Source organism: Heteronotia binoei, chromosome 4, assembly GCF_032191835.1.
Source record: "Heteronotia binoei isolate CCM8104 ecotype False Entrance Well chromosome 4, APGP_CSIRO_Hbin_v1, whole genome shotgun sequence".
NCBI lineage: Eukaryota > Metazoa > Chordata > Lepidosauria > Squamata > Gekkonidae > Heteronotia > Heteronotia binoei.
The window spans coordinates 8,413,345-8,432,158 of NC_083226.1; the positions used below are offsets into that span (position 1 = coordinate 8,413,345).

General features: G+C 44.5%; 1 protein-coding gene across 1 annotated transcript in view; it reads right to left on the bottom strand.

Annotated features, from left to right (window-relative positions):
• Nucleotides 1-10,259: 10,259 nt before the first annotated feature.
• NAT8L (N-acetyltransferase 8 like) overlaps nucleotides 10,260-18,814 on the bottom strand; it is a 67,409-nt gene continuing 58,854 nt past the window's right edge. The window contains exon 3 of the mRNA XM_060236291.1: nucleotides 10,260-10,649. Within this exon, the coding sequence (XP_060092274.1) occupies nucleotides 10,282-10,649 (368 nt within the window). The 3' untranslated portion in view covers nucleotides 10,260-10,281. The remainder of the gene's footprint in view (nucleotides 10,650-18,814) is intronic.

The following is an 18,814-nucleotide window of genomic DNA, read 5'->3' on the forward strand; positions in this document are numbered from 1 at the left end:
GGTAAGTAGCTATTCACAACTCCTCTTGGGAGGCAGCTTGGCAGTGAAGTTATTAGGAAGGTACAAAATAAACAGAACTAATTTGGACTGGATTCGAAATTTGAAATGGATTACAGCAGCATGGCTGGTGAAGGAGAAGAGGTAGTAACATGCAAAGTCTGTGGCATGTTTGTATTCTTCTCCGAGGGTAACAGCAATTATACTTGCAGCAAGTGTAAGTTGGTAGCCCCGCTGGAGGAGAAGATACAGGGACCTGAGGCATGTTTGTCCACGCTCCAATTTATGAGGGAAGGTGAAGATTTCAGGGACAGAATCCATCAAGTGCTCTTGAAAGAGCAAAAGGAGGAAGAGGAAAAGGTACCTCAGCAAATGGGAGAGCACCCAACACAGGAGGAGGGCACATGGAAAAAGCTAACCCACTGAAGCAGGATGATCAGAAGATGTTCTAAGCCAGGGGTGTCAAACTCATTTGTTACGAGGGCCAGATCAGACAAAATTAAACCTCGTTGGGATGCACCATGTGTGTCATAAAATTTAATGCCAGGTAGTGGAGATATAAACTTTATAAAGGACGCAGACAAACACAAAGGTTTTTTTTTAAAAAATAATCCTTAAAACATGCTTAAAATATTAGCATGCTTACAATATTTTGTTTATTTAACAGTCTCTGATAACTGACACCTCTTGCTCTGAATTATTGCATCAACAACGGGAGACAATGTGTGCTGTAGCAATCTTGAGTATGCTGTTCAGGTATTGTTCTGGTGTGTATCTGTAAGTTGCAAGCCTATTTTTGATTCATTGACATTCATTACAGAAATCTCATTGTCAGTGCTTTGAGCCTAAGACTCAGAAGAAAACATGAAACGGCTGGGCTTTTTGAGCTTTTGTACATAAAGTGCTTCATGTGCTGGTTAGTCAATGGAGAAAATAGAGGCTTTGCGCTGTAGCTCCTGTGCAATTAAGCAAGCCTGGCAAAGCAAGCTGTGATGCAGAAGGAAGCGAGAGAGAGAGAGAAAGAAGCATATGGCAGCCATTTGCTTGGGAGCCTGATCCTGCCCACTGGCCACACATTTGACACCCCTGTTCTAAGCCTGTGTTACGAAGCAATCAGTTCCAGGATCTCCCCATATATATTGATTCTGGACCACTGGAACAAGGGACTCTTTCTCAGCCTCCACAAAGCTTGAAGGAAATTTCTCAGGCCTCAAGCTTCTGCTCCCCAATATAGAGGATGGGTGCTGGTAATTGGGGATTCCATACTCAGAGGGGTAGAGGCCAAAGTGTGCTGACAGGACTTGTTGTCTCAAGAAGTATGTTGTCTACTGCATGCATGCATCCAGGACATGACTGAAAGGGTAGGAAGACTCATCAAGGGATTATTGCTGATCCTTGTGGGAACAAATGATACTGCCTGCCACAGCCCAGAATGCATTAAAAGAGACTATGTGGCCCTGGGTAGGAAGGTGAAGGACCTCGGAGTGCAAGTTGTGTTTTCGTCAGTTCTTCTTGTCGGAGGCCATGGCTTAGGAAGGAAAAGAAGAAAACTGCAAATAACTGATTGGCTATGTAGACGTCATCACAAAAGGTTTGGATTTCTGGACCATGAATTATGCTTTTGAGATGTTCTTCTATCAGGAGATGGTTTGCACCTCATGAAGGTAGGACAAAAATGTGTTTGGTAAGAGCCTTGCAAACCTAATAAGGAGGACTTTAAACTAGATCATATGGAGGAGACAAAAATTTAATGCCTGGTATGATGCCCATAACTGGAGAGAATGCTAAAGTTTTGCAGGGAGCGGTTCATATGCTAGGTAACATTAACTTGCAGGTTAGTACAAAGATGAAAACCTCAGGGAGCAAAAACATGGATTTTGATGTTTCTACACAGCGCAGACTAGGGAAAAGGAGGAGGAACTGGAAGTCCTAATACTATGACCTAATTAGGACTATGACCTAATAGACATTACTGAAACTTGGTGGGCTGACACTCACAACTGGAATATTAAGACTGAGGGATACAATTTATTTAAAATGGACAAATAAGGAAGGGCTGACGAGTCACATTACATCTAAAAGAGGTACATACTTCTGAGGAAATACTTAAATCTGAGCATGGAAGTTCAGTTGAGAGTCTCTGTGTAAAAATAAAAGGAGTAAGAAATAATACTGATATTATGGTAGGAGTCTGCTATAGATCGCCAAGCAGAGGACTTGGATGAGACACTCCTAGAACAGTAACTAACAGACAATCTCACATGTTATTGTTTTATTGGTTTCCCACGCAAATTCTATCCAGACCAAATGTTCTTTCAAATTGGATTTTAACTTTGTAGCACTTTGCATTCTAAACCACTGCCCACCAGCTATATGTAACTCTGCTCACTGTACCTCATTCCTTGTCTGAAGAAGTCTGTATGCATACAAAAGTTTACATTCGGAATAAAATGTTGTTGGTCTTAAAGATGCTATTCGACCTACTTCAAGCTGAGGGGCACTTGGAACACAACACTTGCCTTTTATGGAAGCGGAATGTCATGTTCCAATGACAATTTCTTTCAAAGCATACTGAGTTTGAGCTCACTAACAGTGTTCCAGGAGACTGACATGAGCACACACAGCCTGTAAAAAGTACTCTAATTTCTTGCAAAAAGGACTAATTCTCTAATTTCTTGCAAAAAGGACTAATTCTCTAATTTCTTGCAAAAAGGACTAATTCTCTAATTTCTTGCAAAAAGGACTAATTCTCTCATTGCATGCAATACTAATTTTGATTCCTCTAAGTACTTGTTGGAAGCCAGTTTGGTGTAGTGGTTAAGTGTGCGGACTCTTATCTGGAAGAACCGGGTTTGATTCCCCACTCCTCCACTTGCACCTGCTGGAATGGCCTTGGGTCAGCCATAGCTCTTGCTGGAGTTGTCCTTGAAAGGGCAGCTGCTGTGAGAGCCCTCTCCAGCCCCACCCACCTCACAGGGTGTCTGTTGTGGGGGAGGAAGGGAAAGGAGATTGTAGGCCGTTCTGAGACACTGTCCTTGAAAGGGCAGCTGCTGGGAGACCCCTCTCCAGCCCCACCCACCTCACAGGGTGTCTGTTGTGGGGGAGGAAGGTAAAGGAGATTGTTAGCCGCTCTGAGACTCTTCGGAGTGGAGGGCGGGATATAAATCCAATATCTTCATCTTCTTCTTCTTGTAAAAACTGTGTCACTTATTGGGTCAATATGTGTTCAAAGTTGGGAGGAAGAGACTGAGTTTGTAGACACTCTGAATGACTGTGCTATGGGACAAATGGTCACAGAACCTACCAGGGGAGAGGCGATCCTGGACTTGGTCCTAAGTAATGCCCAAGACCTGGTGAGAGATGTAAATGTGATTGCACCACTTGGGAACAGTGACCATAATGTTGCTGAGTTCACAATTTATATAAATAGGGAGTTGCCCCAAAAGACCAACACAGCCACTTTTAACTTTAAAAGGGGTAAATTCTCTGAAATGAGGAGGCACGTGAAGAGGAAACTGAAAGGAAAGGTTAAAAAGGGTCAAAACCCACGGAGAAGCTTGGAGGAGAGTACTACTTAAAACTACAATCCTAGGAGCAGGTTAGGAAAGGCCTGCATGGTTAAAGTAATGGAAGCCATAAAAAGTAAGAAGGATTCTTTTAAGCGGTGGAAAGCTAGTCCGAGGTTAATACAAGGGAACACAGGCTGTGGCAAATGAAATGCAAGTCTCTTATCAGGCAGGCAAAACTGGACTATGAGGAGCATATTGCAAAAAACATAAAGACCAACAATAAACATTTCAAATACATCAGAAGTAGGAAACCAGCCAGGGAGGCAGTGGGGCCCTTGGATGACCAAGGGGTAAAAGGATTACTGAAGGAGGATTAGGAAATGGCTGAGAAAGATGGCACAAACCCTGGACTTCAGCTGATGCTCCTATAGTAGGTGATAATCGGATACCTGTAGACAAGGTAGTAGTTTTGTTTGATTGATGGAGCCTTTTGAAAGCCTCCAGAGATTTCAATAATAGCCTATCTCTATCGAAACAATCAACCTCTTTTGACGGCACTTATTCGAGAGAATGGCCAATGACCTTTCTTTAGCTCAATATACAAAAATGCACCGGTGCCTGTGCTATTGTATTTCTTTAGATCAAGGCCTCAGATCGCAAAGCATGGAGGCACACCATCCACCAGGCTGTCTCTTCCTTTGAGAACACACGCATAGCTGGTCTTGAGGACAAAAGGAGATTGAGGAAGAATCGCACTGCTACAGGACCAACCCTAAATCAGACTTTTCCCTGCAGCCGCTGTGGCCGGACCTGCCTGTCCCACATTGGTCTTGTCAGCCACCAGCGAGCCTGCAGCAAACGTGGACTATTGCACCCTTCTTAAATCTTCGTTCGCGAAGCCAAGCCGAGAGAGAGAGAGAGAGAGAGAGAGATCAAGGCTTTCAAGTAGCTGTCTACATAAATGTCTTCAGGCTTCAAGTGAGATTCCATTAACTAACAAGGTCACATGTGCACAGACATCACATCCTTAATCTACATAAAAGGAAGGAAACAAAGCCATCAAGAACAACCATGGTGAGATTTTTCTTTTTATAGCAGGGAAAACTGTTGCGCTGGTCTTCATAGTTTCATGTCTTTTTTTAATCATTCTCTTTATCTGTGATAGTGAACTTCCTGTGGGTAAGGGTTTTTTTTTAATGTATTGAATTGAAGGAAAGGCCCATGAGCTATATACGACACACATGTGAACATCACAAAAAACCTACGCATATGGAAATGTCTCTACAAATTTGGCTTTCCAGACAAGACAGGTGTTGTTTTTCACAAGTGTTATAATAGCAAGATGGCCAGGAAAATAGAAGGTGATTTCTCACGAGGTTTCCATAATGGTACACTAACAAAATTGTGGCACGGCTTCAGCTTTCTTGGTTGTGATCCGTTTTCACCCCAAAACTTTGACAGATGTGCAGGTATCCGAAATGGGGATCTGTGTGATCTGCGGCAACATCAGCTTCACATTAAGGTAAAGTTTACAAGAAAACTCCTGTTCATTGGTGACTGGGTCCTTGTAAATCATACACTGGAGGATATTCAGTTTAGCATAGATAATTTTTCTTTGCCCCCAAATGCTTTGCTTTATAAAGTAGATCATGCACCAGATGGTCAGCACGAGCTTCATCATAAATGCCAAGATGCCTCTCAATCTGCTAAACGAAGCCTGGACAGCGTGTGGAGAGCCAGTTTGGTGTAGTGGTTAAGTGTGCGGACTCTTATCTGGGAGAACCGGGTTTGATTCCCCACTCCTCCACTTGCACCTGCTGGAATGGCCTTGGGTCAGCCATAGCTCTGGCAGAGGTTGTCCTTGAAAGGCAGCTGCTGTGAGAGCCCTCTCCAGCCCCACCCACCTCACAGGGTGTCTGTTGTGGGGGAGGAAGGGAAAGGAGATTGTGAGCCGCTCTGGGACTCTGTCCTTGAAAGGGCAGCTGCTGTGAGAGCCCTCTCAGCCCCACCCACCTCACAGGGTGTCTGTTTTGTGCGGGGGAGGAAGGTAAAGGAGATTGTGAGCTGCTCTGAGACTCTTCGGAGTGGAGGGCGGGATATAAATCCAATATCTTCATCTACTTCACAGGGTGTCTGTTGTGGAGGTGGGGGGAATGTAAAGGAGATTGTGAGCCGCTCTGAGACTCTTCAGAGTGGAGGGCAGGATATAAATCCAATATCTTCATCTACTTCACAGGGTGTCTGTTGTGGAGGTGGGGGGAATGTAAAGGAGATTGTGAGCCGCTCTGAGACTCTTCGGAGTGGAGGGCGGGATATAAATCCAATATCTTCTTCTTCTAGCAATACTGCAACTGGACAATGTGACTCTACATCCAGGGTTCCCAGTGTGATGGAGGAGGGCACTGTGGTGCCCACCTAGGCTTCTGATTGGCCACTGGAGATTTGATCAGCTGTGCAGATTTTTTCAAAAGGTTGGTTTGGCAGCAGCTGTTGCCACAACACAAGGATCTTCAGTGTGTGACTAAAGGTAAGCTGTGGCACCCATTTTATGGTTGCTTCCACCTCCTGTGGCAACTCTTCCGCGTCGGTCATTTTATGGCTCCACTCACTGTGCTCTGTCAGAATTCCAAAGGTGGCCTGCAGGTTCAAAAAGGTTGCAGACCTCTGCCCGCAGCATCTGGTATTGGCCAGTTCTGCATTCAGCAGACTCACCCACAGGCTTTGGACAGAAGTGTGAAGGATTTAGAACCAAGTTCTAAAAATTTACCCTTTTCTTGTTTCATTATGCTGTGAAGCTTGAACACTTTATCAACTCTGTTTTCCTCAGAAGGAAGGCCTCCACACCACTTGCAAAACAAAATGTCAGCACAGGATTCTTCCTACAAAGGTTTGGGAAAGGTATCTCATTCAAGAGCTCCTCAGGGTTCAATGTGGTCCATGTGGAGACAATCCATACGCCCGCAATGTCTAGATGACCCCAGGAGCTTGCTCTGGAGGCCAGCTCATCCTCATAAAGACCCTGAGAAGGCCAACTTCAAGGCATTCCAGATCACTATTAATACCCTGAAGCTCATTACATTAGGCACAGCTGGATGGAGATCTGTATCAGAAGACAGATATTCTGTGAGGAGCAAAATGTGCAGTATGCCCAGGAAAACAGTACATGTCATATGCAAACGCTGGATGCAGATGTACCTTGGCAAAACTTGGGATCTGACCCTGCGTGAAGTGTGAAGCTGACGAGACTATTTACACTTTTGAAGTTGTATCTTTTTCTACAAAGATTCCACAGATAACTTTACACCTTCACTGCATGCTATGCCTTTTCTTTGACAACACCTCATATTCTGTTTCCTTTCTCAGATTTATATGCAGTGACAACTGAAGCATTTTGTTTCTCATGGATCCATCAGGTTTCTGATACACCCCTTCTTAATTTACCCTTTTATTTTGAGGCACCTCTAATTTGGGTTTAAACACTTACACATTGTGTTCAGTTTTGTGCATAGTTATTTCCTCAGACTTTTTGACTCACTTAATAAGGCTTCTTTTGTGCAGTCCTCTGCAGGGTGTTTTGCTCCAGTTCCAAGTTTAATTTACACATCTTTCCAGACGTTTGGCCACAACTCAGAAGAAGAAAGGAGGGATGATGGTGTTGGACAAAGTTGGTACAGTCCTGCTGCGGACCAATAGCAGCTCAGAATAATAATTGAGGCTTTCTTGTTCGAAAGCAGCTCTACAATCAAATCTGCCCCACATCCTTTTCCAATGCATTTTCCACCCGAGAGGACTGTACCATTTCAGAAACAGAACAGCAGGATCAGCTCTCTGCTTTCCAAAAAAAGGAAACAGGACAGGAGTAAGACTTGCAGGGAGATACAAACAGATTAATGAGAGAGGTGACGCCTATCTGCATTTCCCTAGCAAGAGAAACAGCACTTAAAAGCCATCTATTTTCAAAAACCTGTCCCAAAATGCTCTCTTTACAGGTATTCTGATATTGTGACATTTAACTGACAGATTTCAAGGACACGGCTCGAATTCTGAGGGCCTTTTCAGATATGAAAGAGGTCAACGACAAAGGCATAGGAATAAAAATAAGTGCCTCAGGTAAGAACAATAGTCAATTTAGATATCATGTTTCATCCAGCGATAGGTCCTTCAGATAAAGAATATCTAGATACTGGTATTGGTTCTCCAGAAATCATTTAGTGCAATGATAACAGAGGAACAAAAAAAAAAAACATAATTAAAAGGCACAAGCAGTTTTTTTTCACTTTTTCCTAGCATTTTATAATATTATTCTGTGTAATGCAGAGATTAATGAAATCACCAAAAAACAGCTAAAAATATTATACCAATTTCTGTACACTATACACCTCTATCCTACACCTTCCAACAATACACATTTCAACTTCAGGAGAAATGTACAGCATAGAAATAGTTAAAAAAATACATTCCACGCCCACACTCACTCCATTCCAACGGGTACATTCTAGAAATCAAATTCAACGGATATTACTGATATGTTTGTTTATTGCTGGGACACAAGCTGATGCCATCGTCACTCTATGGTTAATGCAGATTGTGGCGAGAAGAAAACCAGCCCTGTCAAGGCATCTGCTAATTTACAGGGGGGGATTCTGGATGCCTGTTTGGTTGTGCTCTTATAACGTCCGTGGAGGTCACCATTGCTTCTCCTTCCCTGTGTGCTCCTGGCTCAGTTGAGTGGTGGGATCTCTCTTTCATAACAACGGCCCGCTCCTGGAGGTTCTCTGTCTCCTCCAAGTCACTCTGCAGAATCATTGTGGGCATTGCTGAGGGCTTCGTCTTGGTGCTTGAATTAGATTTGACCAGTTTCGTTTCAGGAGCTGGCCTGGATAATCTACCAGTAGTCAGAGATCTGACTCTTGTTTTCAGACTGCTGAATTTCAGCAACATCTAATAGCAATACAGGAGTTGGTTTGCCCACTGCTAAATCTCTTGAATGCAGCATATGGGTGTTTCCATCGGATGACAGCGTCATCTCCTCTTGACTAGGGCTGCCAACCTCCAGGTGGGGCCTGGGGATCTCCTGGAATTACAACTGATCTCCAGACAACAGAGACCAGGTCCCCTGGAGAAAATGGCTGCTTTGGAGGGTGGAGTCTATGACATTATGCTATGCTGAGATCCGTCCCCTCTCCAAGCCCCACCCTTCCCAGGATCTGCCCTGCAAATCACTTAACCTCGAGACAGCAACCCTCCTCTTGACTTGACTTTTAAAATGTTACCCCCCCCTTGCCTAACTTCTGTCATCTTTTATTTACAACGAATACATTAAAGGGGGCTTCCCTTTAAAGAGGTGTATCTTCTGACCCACCCAAAATTAAGTGCAACCAGAAATGTTCTTAGGATATATCACTTTTTTAAAAAACATAAAAGCTGCTGATCTCTGCCAAGATATACTACATGCAAAGTCGCTGTTATATTGAAATAAAATATAAAATTGGCATTTTGAGCTAGAAGAAGCTGTAGCCTTGGTGGTTATCCCTTTGGGTGGCAGGCACTTTGCATTCAGGCTAGGGAGAGAGCCATGCCATATCTAGGTTGCATTGCTGTTTGCATCATACTGTACAATTCACAAATCTGGTTGTGTTAAAGCGGCAACTACTTTGCATGGCAGGCCGACTATTCTGCTAAGCAACTGATTTAAAATAGTGTCCCGGCTTCTCCCGCCGCCTTCAGCTTTTCTCTTTTTTTAAAAAATATATTGCTTTTATGAAGCATTTAGATTTGGTGCGAAATGTTAGCGTACAAATGTGTCGCCAAAGAAACTGGAGCCTCACTATGCTTCAGTTAAACCAGTTGGCAAAAGTTAGAACTTGATGAGGGAATAAAAATAATAACAAGAATAAATAAAAATCATACATGAAGGTCGAACGTAACCCAAAGGAATTCTACTGCATGTATAGATGTCTGGCACAGGACTGCAGGTTGTACGTATATACACATTTACATTCGTTACACTGGGCTCAGGGTTCAAAACGCTTCAAGTCTGTCTTGCTGGCTTAGGAAGGAAATGAGGATCAAGGAATGAGTCATAACGCTTGGATGCACGGGGACTCATTCTGAGATGCATCCCAAAAGTGCAACATCGGAGCCTGCTTGGCAAGTGCTGCGTGTTGGAATATGCATGCAAACCCTTCCTCTTCATGCATTGGCGCAAGCAGGTTTTTTCACATTTTCTTTCAGCATTATTAGCCAATACAGTACGGTAAAATAAATGTGTACACTCATCCGTAAAATACTGAGAGATGCGGTCAAGTCAAATCGCTGCACTTAGCTGTATCATGAAGTCTATCAATATTTTTTTTATATATACTTTGGGCAGGGGGAAGGGCACACACTATTTACACACTCCAGGCAAGCAGTATTGTTACATGTTTGAAAGTTTATGTGCTTTATGTAGGTAACCCGGGCAATATACGATGAGAAGGAGAGGGAGACGAAAGGGAGTCCCGTCCTGACCTCCTGGGCTACTGAACAATCGTACGCCCCGAGGACAGCCAGCCTTACCTCCAGCTTTAGCACCATCGTTCTACTTGCGTGTCAGAAAAGGAGGACCCTAGTTTGTACAAGCAATCTGTACAAAGCAAAGGAACAAAATGAAATGAATGGGGGCGGGCGGGGGCGGGGGGGAAGGAAAATGGCAAACAATGACCAAGAACTCCCACAAAACACCATCAGAGAAGATTTGGGGGAGGAACAAAATGAATGAGAGGCGCTTTTTTTTTTATTCCTCACGCAGCTGGAGGCAGTAGCGGTGGTAGCGAAGCTGGAAAAATACTCGCTCGAGTAGAGAATGCGTCATCCCAGGTAGAGTGTAGTGTTCAACCACACCCACATGCTTGAATCCTAAAGACTCATACAACTTGTGGGCTGCCACCTTCACGGCTGTGGTTCCCAGTACAACAGAAGAATAGTTATTGATCACGGCAAACTCCAGCACCTTGCGACCCAAGGCTTTGGCAATCCCTTTACCGCGGTATTTGGAGTCGACAGACATCCGACGCAGCTCCAGTGTGTTGTCTTCTTCATTGCCTCGGGCAGCCACGATGCCCACCACGTTGCCATTCAGCATTGCCACCCAGAAGCAGGAACCTGCGGGTACAAAGCACCGTGTGAAGATGAAGGGGGAAAAGCTCTTTTGCACGTACACAATGGCTGTTTTCGCACTGACCTTAATCGGCAGCGACGCCCCTCTTCACCGCGCAGGATCGGCGCGGATTTCGCACTAATTGCCGCGGAGCACCCGGAAGAGCCGGAAAGTCCCACGGCTTTTGCGGCGCAAATGGAAACTGGTTTTTGGCGGTTTCCGTTTGCGCCGCAAAAGCCATGGGACTTTCCGGCTCTTCCGGGTGCTCCGCGGCAATTAGTGCGAAATCCGCGCCGATCCTGCACGGTGAAGAGGGGCGTCGCTGCCGATTAAGGTCAGTGTGAAAACGCCCAATGTCTTGGTGTTTTCTCTAACGTGCTGCTTCAAAGCAAAGCAGGCACAGTGGAAATAATGTGCTAATAAACCAACAAATGCCCCCATCTGCCCAATGAGCTTGGGTTGCCAACCTCCAGACAGGGCCTAGAGATCTTCCAGAACTAAAATGGATCTCTAGGTGACAGAGATCAGTTCCACTGGAGAAAATGATTGCTTTGGAAGGTGGAATCTATGGCATTATAACCTACTGAGATCCCTCCCCTCCCCAGACTCCACCCTTCCCAGGCTCCACCCCAAATCTCCCGGAATTTCCCGAAACAGAGTTGGTAGCCTGGAATGAGTGTAAGTCAGAAGTCTTCACTTGCAAGATAGGAGCTGACATGACCTGACTTCATTTCTGTGATACGCCAGTAAAGGTTGTCTGCCTGTCATTTCTGAGCAGGAACTCATTTGCACATTAGGCCACACCCCCTGATGCCAAGCCAGCCGGAACTGCGTTCCTGCTCAAAAAAGCCCTGCCGACAAGTTTGGTTCTGCCTCTCCCTACGAGCAATTAATCCACGGCAACTGACGGAACGCTAGTGAGAGTGAAAGCTGAAAAGCAGCCATGTCGGAAGACGTGAGCGGTGACTCTTTTTGGGATGTCCATCCACTTTGGGGCTTTTTTAAAAAACTGATGAAAATATCCTCTTTTGGAGGTGGAAGGTAAGTAGCAATGATCACAGCGTCAACAGGAAAGGTATTCAAAATGAGATTTTTCATAGGCATCACTCAGTTGAAGTAGTTGGGAAATATCTCCTCTTTTTTGCTTTTCAAAATATGGTAACCCTAGTTTAACACAATGGTGTGTCTCAGGGAATGAAACAAACACAAGTCAATACCTTGGGATGAGGGTGTATCTAATATACATATTAGGAAATGAATAAATTGTGGCAGCCTATGACCGGAATATGCTTTTGAGACCCTAACCCCAATAACTCTGAGTGAGCGAGGCCTTGTCATTAAAAGGGACAGGGGTGCCAAACCCAGCTAACTACTCTATGTCCCTTTTACAATCCAATAATCCTTGGCCCCCTCTCCTCCCTATCTAACATGTGTTTCTCTCATTCACTCACACACTCTTCTAATCTTTGCCTGCTTGCCAGTAAGATGACATTTCATGTGGGGTTGCCACCTCCAGGTTGGGAAGAGCCTGGAGATTTGGGAGTGCAGCTTGGAGAGGGCAGGACTTGTGGAGGGGGAGGTACAATGCCAAAAAGGTTCACCCTCCAAAGCAGCCATTTTCTATGGGGGTAGGCCTACAACTGTAGGCCAGAGATCAGTTGTAATTCCAGGAGATCTCTAGGCCCTTCCTGGAGGCTGGCAACCTACTTCATGGGAATCATACCTACTCACGCTGCTGCTTCAGACAGGGCCGGTGCTAGGCTTTCTGGCGCCCTAGGCGAATCACCGACTACCGCCCCCCCCCATTTTTTTAAAAATGGGAAAACTGAAGAGTGCCAAATTTGAAACTTTTCACATTTGTAATTTACTGATGTTTAATTTTAATTTTTTCAAAAAAAAAAAAAAGTGATGTTATAAAAAAAAATTGTGAGCGTTGGTTGCTGGCCATGTTATAGGGTTGCCAAGTCCAATTCAAGAAATATCTGGGGACTTTGGGGGTGGAGCCAGGAGACTTTGGGGGTGGAGCCAGCAGACATTGGGGGTGGAGCCAAGATCAAGGCTGTGACAAGCATCATTGAACTCCAAAGGGAGTTCTGGCCATCACATTGAAAGGGACGCCACACCTTTTCAATGCCTTCCTTCCATAGGAAATAATGAAGGATAGGGGCACCTTCTTTTGGGGCTCACAGAATTGAACCCCCTGGTCCAATCTTTTTGAAACTTGGGGGGTATTTTGGGGAGAGGCACTAGATGCTATACTGAAAATTTGGTGCCTCTATCCCAAAAAAACAGCCCCCCCCAGAACCCCAGATACCCGCAGATCAATTCTCCATGATTTTCTATGGGAATAAATCTCCATAGGGAATAACAGAGTTCCCAGCAGACATTTCCCTCCCCTCCCCCTGCTTTCTGACGACCCTGAAGCGGGGGGAGGGCCTCCAAACCAGGGGATCCCCTGCCCCCACCTGGGGATTGGCAACCCTATCGTGTTAGGAAGGAGGGTGGCAGGATAGGATGAGGTGGGAGGCCCAGTCACACATCGGGGAGAGAGGGGTGGCTTGACTTTGTAGAGGGCAGCTTGGTGATGGGAGAGGACAAGGTGACAGTGGTCAGGAGCCAGAGTAATGCGTCAGGGAGGGGGCGCCTAGTGGTGCCCAATAGGCCCTACTTTGCCTACTCCCACGCACCGGCCCTGGCTTCACATGTTGGCCTCTTAGAACCAGCTGAGCAAAATAAATAACTGACAAACCCATTTTTACAGGCAACATTATTGAGCCGGGACAAACGGCAGAAAATTCTGGCACCAGTTCTATCTGTAGTACAAACTTTTTTTTTGAGCCAGGGTGTCTTTTCTGCTTGATGTATTTAAAGGGTCTTTACAGGGAAAAGGCACATAGAATAAATGAGATCGTTATAAATTAAAGAATGTTATCAAAACAACTCTTGCAATTAAAGATAGGAAACAAACAAATTTCTTGGTATCCACATCTCAATGTACAATTTTTTAAAGCAGTCCAATGAATAGAAGGCAGCTTAACAGAGATCCCAGTGAATCTGGAGGCCATTTTACAAAACAGGCTCAAAAATCTGCGACAGGCGATATCTGTAATAGATAAAATTTTAGGAGAAAGAACATATACGGGCAGAAGATATCTAAATGAGAAAGGGATTTTGGTTCACAAGTAAATCCTCAACTGTAGGCCTCTATTTGGTTTTTTTTTTCATCTTCCATTACCGTAGGAGAGCTTACATTTAAAATGTATGCCAGATATCCAACTCCGACAAAATTACATCATGTTACAAGTCAATATTCAGTGTCTTGCTGGAAGAAGTGCAGCAAAACACATTCTTGTTTTCATACTTGGTGAGAAGGTGCCAAGATGCTACGCTTTTGGGATACGAAACACCACGGGTGGAATTCTAGCAGGAGCTGCTTTGCCATATTAAGCCGCACACCCGAACACCCCTGATGTAGCCAATCCTCCAAGAGCTTACAAGGCTCTTTTTTGTAAGCTCTTGGAGAATCCTCCAAGATTCAGGGATGTGTGGCCCAATAATGCAAAGGAGCTCCTGCTAGAATTCCACCCCTGCTAAACACACATCGTATCAGTAAACTAACAATTTCCCTATGACCAAAGCAAATCTGTTAGGAGTTTTAGACAATAAAACAATCACCTAAATCCAAAGACAACTCATTGTACTACTATTAATAGCAACCAAATTCCTAGAGGCAAAAAGCTGGAAGGGGAAAAAATTATCTAACATCAGAAGCTGGTAGAATAAAATTCAGGAAATCGTGATAGTGGAACAGATCTCAACACAACTGAAATATATGGAAAACCCTAATTATATCTCAGGCCTCTTAGAAAATGGCTCCCCTTAATTTTATATGCATGAACAGTGAACGAATATGATATAAGCCCATCTAAATTTAAGGAGATATTTGTCTACTTGTCATAAACCAGAACTATGGCTTGAAATCAGCTATATTATCAAGGAAGAATGTGCAAAGACTATTCTTGTAACCAAAATAAATTTTAAAAGCTTCAATGGATGACTGATGATAACTCTTAAAATGACTGAAGACAGACAAGAAGCAAACTTAAAAGGTGACAGAAATACAGGTCTAAATGCAGCGCTCCGATAACTCGCATGTAGAAGCAAAGATAACTATCATAGTAACCAGTGTAAAGAAACAGAAGAGAATAACAAAAAGAGCAAGAGATCTGTTCCAAGAGATCCCTAAAAAAATCAAAGGGAAATTTAAACCAAGGGTTAGGTTTGCTGAAAGATTTAACATGGAACTACATTAACTTGATGGAGGAGGAAGAGATGGGAACAATACACTGAAGAACTAACTATACGGGAAGAGATGAAAGGATGACAGATTCTTTCCAAGAAGAAATTTCTAAGGAAACTACAGTTTTAGAAAGCAAAGGGAAAAACAGCATTGAGAGCAACTTGGAGAAATCATCAGGAGTTATCAGTACAGGTATTCCAAGCCTAGGCTTGCCAATCCCCAGGTCCCAGCGGGGGTTCTTCCACTTTCCCAGGCTCCTTCCCGCCCCCAGTCAGCTGGCCAGTGGTGGGAAGCCCCGCCCCCACAGGACCATGTGCCTTTCCACCTCCGAAGGCTTCAGTCTCCTATTGAAAGGCTTCCTCTTGGTACGGTGTGTCTGTGTTACTTTGAAGAAGCTGGCAGCAACTCGTGAGTAGAGAGGCCAGTCCCTCGCTTCAGAGTCGCCAGGGGTGGGAGGGGGGGAGGGAAACGTCTGCTGAGCACTTCATTATTCCCTATGTGATCGATTCTCATAGGGTATAATGGGGAACTGATCTGGAGGTTTCGGGGGCTCTGGGGGAGCTGTTTTTTGAGGTAGATGCACCACATTTTCAGTATAGTATCTAGTGCCTCTCCCCAAAGTACCCCCCAAGTTTCAAAATGATTGGACCAGCGGGTCCAATTCTATGAGCCCCAAAAGAAGGTGCCCCTATCTTTCATTATTTCCTATGGAAGGAAGACATTTAAAAAGGTGTGCTGTCCCTTTTAATGTGATGGCCAGAACTCCCTTGGAGTTCAATTATGCTTGTCATACCCTTGTTCCTGGCTCCGCCCCCAATGACTCCTGGCTCCACCCCCAAAGTCTCCTGGCTCCACCCCCAAAGTCCCCAGATATTTCTTGAATTGGACTTGGCAACCCTATCCAAGCCACAAAAATGGTGCCCATCAAAATCGGAACAAGAACATGCCAGCAAATATGGAAAACAAAACAAAGGTCCACAAACTGGCAATGCTGTACTGACACTCCAGTTCCAAACAAAGACGATGTCAAAGACTGCAGTAACTATCAGTTGCATTTCTCACACAAGTAAACACTCAAAATCTTATGACAAATACTGTTACAATATGTGGAATGAGAAATGCCATATGATTCACAGAAAAGGAAGGACTAGAGAGCATTTTGCATTTTTACTGTGGTAACAGAATCATAAGAGAGAACTTAGAAGAAAATCAGTTTGTGTTTCATGTATTACAGCAAAACCTTTGACAGTGTGGCTCATGAAAAGCTATGGTTGGTTTTAAAAGAAATGTATGTGTCACAGTATCTGATGGTTTTGATGTGTAAACCTGTACTCCAGACAAGAGAATACTGTTATGACTGAATATGGAGAAACAAAATGGTTTCCAGTTTCCAAGATATCAGACAAGGATATATTATTTTTTTAAATTTCTCTTTATGTTCAATCTGTGTGCTGAACATACCAGGAAATCTGGATTAGAGTTAGGTAAAGGTGGAGTGAAAATTGGTGGAAAGAACACTAACATTAACAATTTGAGATTACTGGCAGGAAATAGTGAAGACCAGGGCTTTTTTGTAGCAGGAACTCCTTTGCATATTAGGCCACACCTCCCTGATGTAGCCAATCCTCCAAGAGCTTACAGGGCTCTTAATACAGGGCCTACTGTAAGCTTTTGGAGGATTGGCTGCATCAAGGAGGTGTGGTCTAATATGCCAAGAAATTCTTGCTACAAAAAAGCCCCGGTGAAGACTTGAAACGGCTACTGCTGAAAGTTAAAGCAGAAAGTAAAGCAGGATTACAGCTGAACATCATGAATCGCACACCTTTAAGGTTGAAATTGTTAAAAATTTTCTATTTCTTAACTCCATCATCAACCAAATGGGAGACTGCAACCAGTAAGTCAGAAGGAAATTGGGACCGGGAAAGACATCTATGAAGGAGCTAGAAAAGATTCTGCTGTAAGGATACGTCACTGGCAACCAAGCTGAAGGTAATTCATGCCATGGTATTCACCATCACTATGTATGAATGTGAAAGGTGAGCAAAGAGGAAAGCTGACAAGAAAATGGATTCCTTTGAAATGCAGTATCGGAGGAGAGTTTCACAAATACTTTGGGCTGCTAAAAAAGACAACTAAGTGGATTCTAAGTCAGGGGTCCCCAACCACTGGGCCATGGGCCGGTACCGATCCGTGGCCTCCTAGCAACTGGGCTGCGAAGCAAGTCAGAGCAGTCCCACAGCGCCTTTCATCACCTGGGACCCAGGCGAACGAAAGAGGCAGTGGGGCCTCGCTCTGAAGTTTTCCCCCCTTGCAGGCAAAGCAGCCTTGGAGTGAGGCCGCACTGTCTCTTTCATCCGCCTGGGTCCCAGGCTGGTGGAAGGGGCAGCACTTCTGCGACTTTAGTCTACCCCTCATTTATAGACCCCCGCCAATCAGGTGATCGGCAGGGGAGGCAGATGCCTGGAGACCTAGTGGGGAGATGACAGAAACAGTCCCAGTCTTCCCCCCCATTTAAAGACCCCCGATGGGGGCAGGGTTGGGCACCGGGGGAGGGGGGGGAAGCCTGGGGTGGCAAAACCCCCAGCATCGCCCCCCCCACCACCGGTCCATGGAAAAATTGTCTTCCATAAAACCAGTCTCTGGTGCCAAAAAGGTCCCTGTTCTAGATCAACTCAAGCCTGAAGTCTCCCTAGGAACCATAATGACTTCTCATTATGTCATACCTTGGTCACATAATGAGAAGACAACACTGCTTGGAAAAGACAGTAATATCAGGGAAATTTGAAAAGCTGAAGGAAAAAAGGAAGGCAACACAGGAGATGGAGTGACTCAACGGAAGAAGCCACGAGGGCCCGCAGCGTGCAAGACCTAATGATAGGATGTTTTGGAGGACATGACTTCATAGGGTCGCCACAAGTTGGAAGCAACCATAAGTCAGAAGCAAATTATACAAATTATTGCATAAATTTACTGTATAATTTTTAAAAGCTATTGTTATGTATCACAACCTGACATATTGCAGTACTGACAAATCCTTAACTGTAATCACACTAGATTCAGGTGGGGCAGCCGTGTTGGTCTGAAGCAGAGCAAAGTATGAGTCCAGTGTACCTTTAAGACCAACAAAGTTTCGTTCTGGGCATAAGCTTTTGTGTGCACACACAATTCCAATCTACCTGAAGACAGGCACGTGCAGACGAAAGCTTATACGCCGGCTGGAAATTCTTGTGTTCTGCTAGTTAGTGCTGTTTTTAATTTGTTTTAACTGTTTTAGCTCGTTTTGACTATTGGTATGTTTTTATTTCTGTCTTTGTGATCTGCCCTGAGCCCGCTGGTGGGGAGGAAGGAATATAAATCTAAATAAATAAATACCTTGACTCGGGGCTTTTTCGGAGCAGGAATGCAGTTCCAGCCGGCTTGGTGTCAGGAGGTGTGGCCTAACATGCAAATGAGGTCCTGCTGGGCTTTTTCTACCAAAAAGCCCTGTGTGAAACAATGGTGATGTCAGGGGTGTGTGGTCTAATATGCAAATGAGTTCCTGCTATAAAAAAGCCCTGCCTTGACTAAAACTTTGTTGGTCTTAAAGGTGCCACTGGACTCAAACGTCGTTCTGCAATATCTTATGTTCTGTCTTTGGCAATGGTGGAAAGTGTCATCAAGTCACAACTGACTTATGGCAGCCCTGTGGGGTTTTCAAGGCAAGAAATGTTCAGAGGTGGTTTGCCACAGCCTGTTTGTATAGCGACTCTGCACTTCTCCCGGGTCATCTTCCACAAAAGCACTAAGCCAGGCTGACTTTGCTTAGCACCCAATGTGATCTGATGAGCTCGGGCTAGCCTGGGCCGGGCCATTCCATCTTTACAATAATGC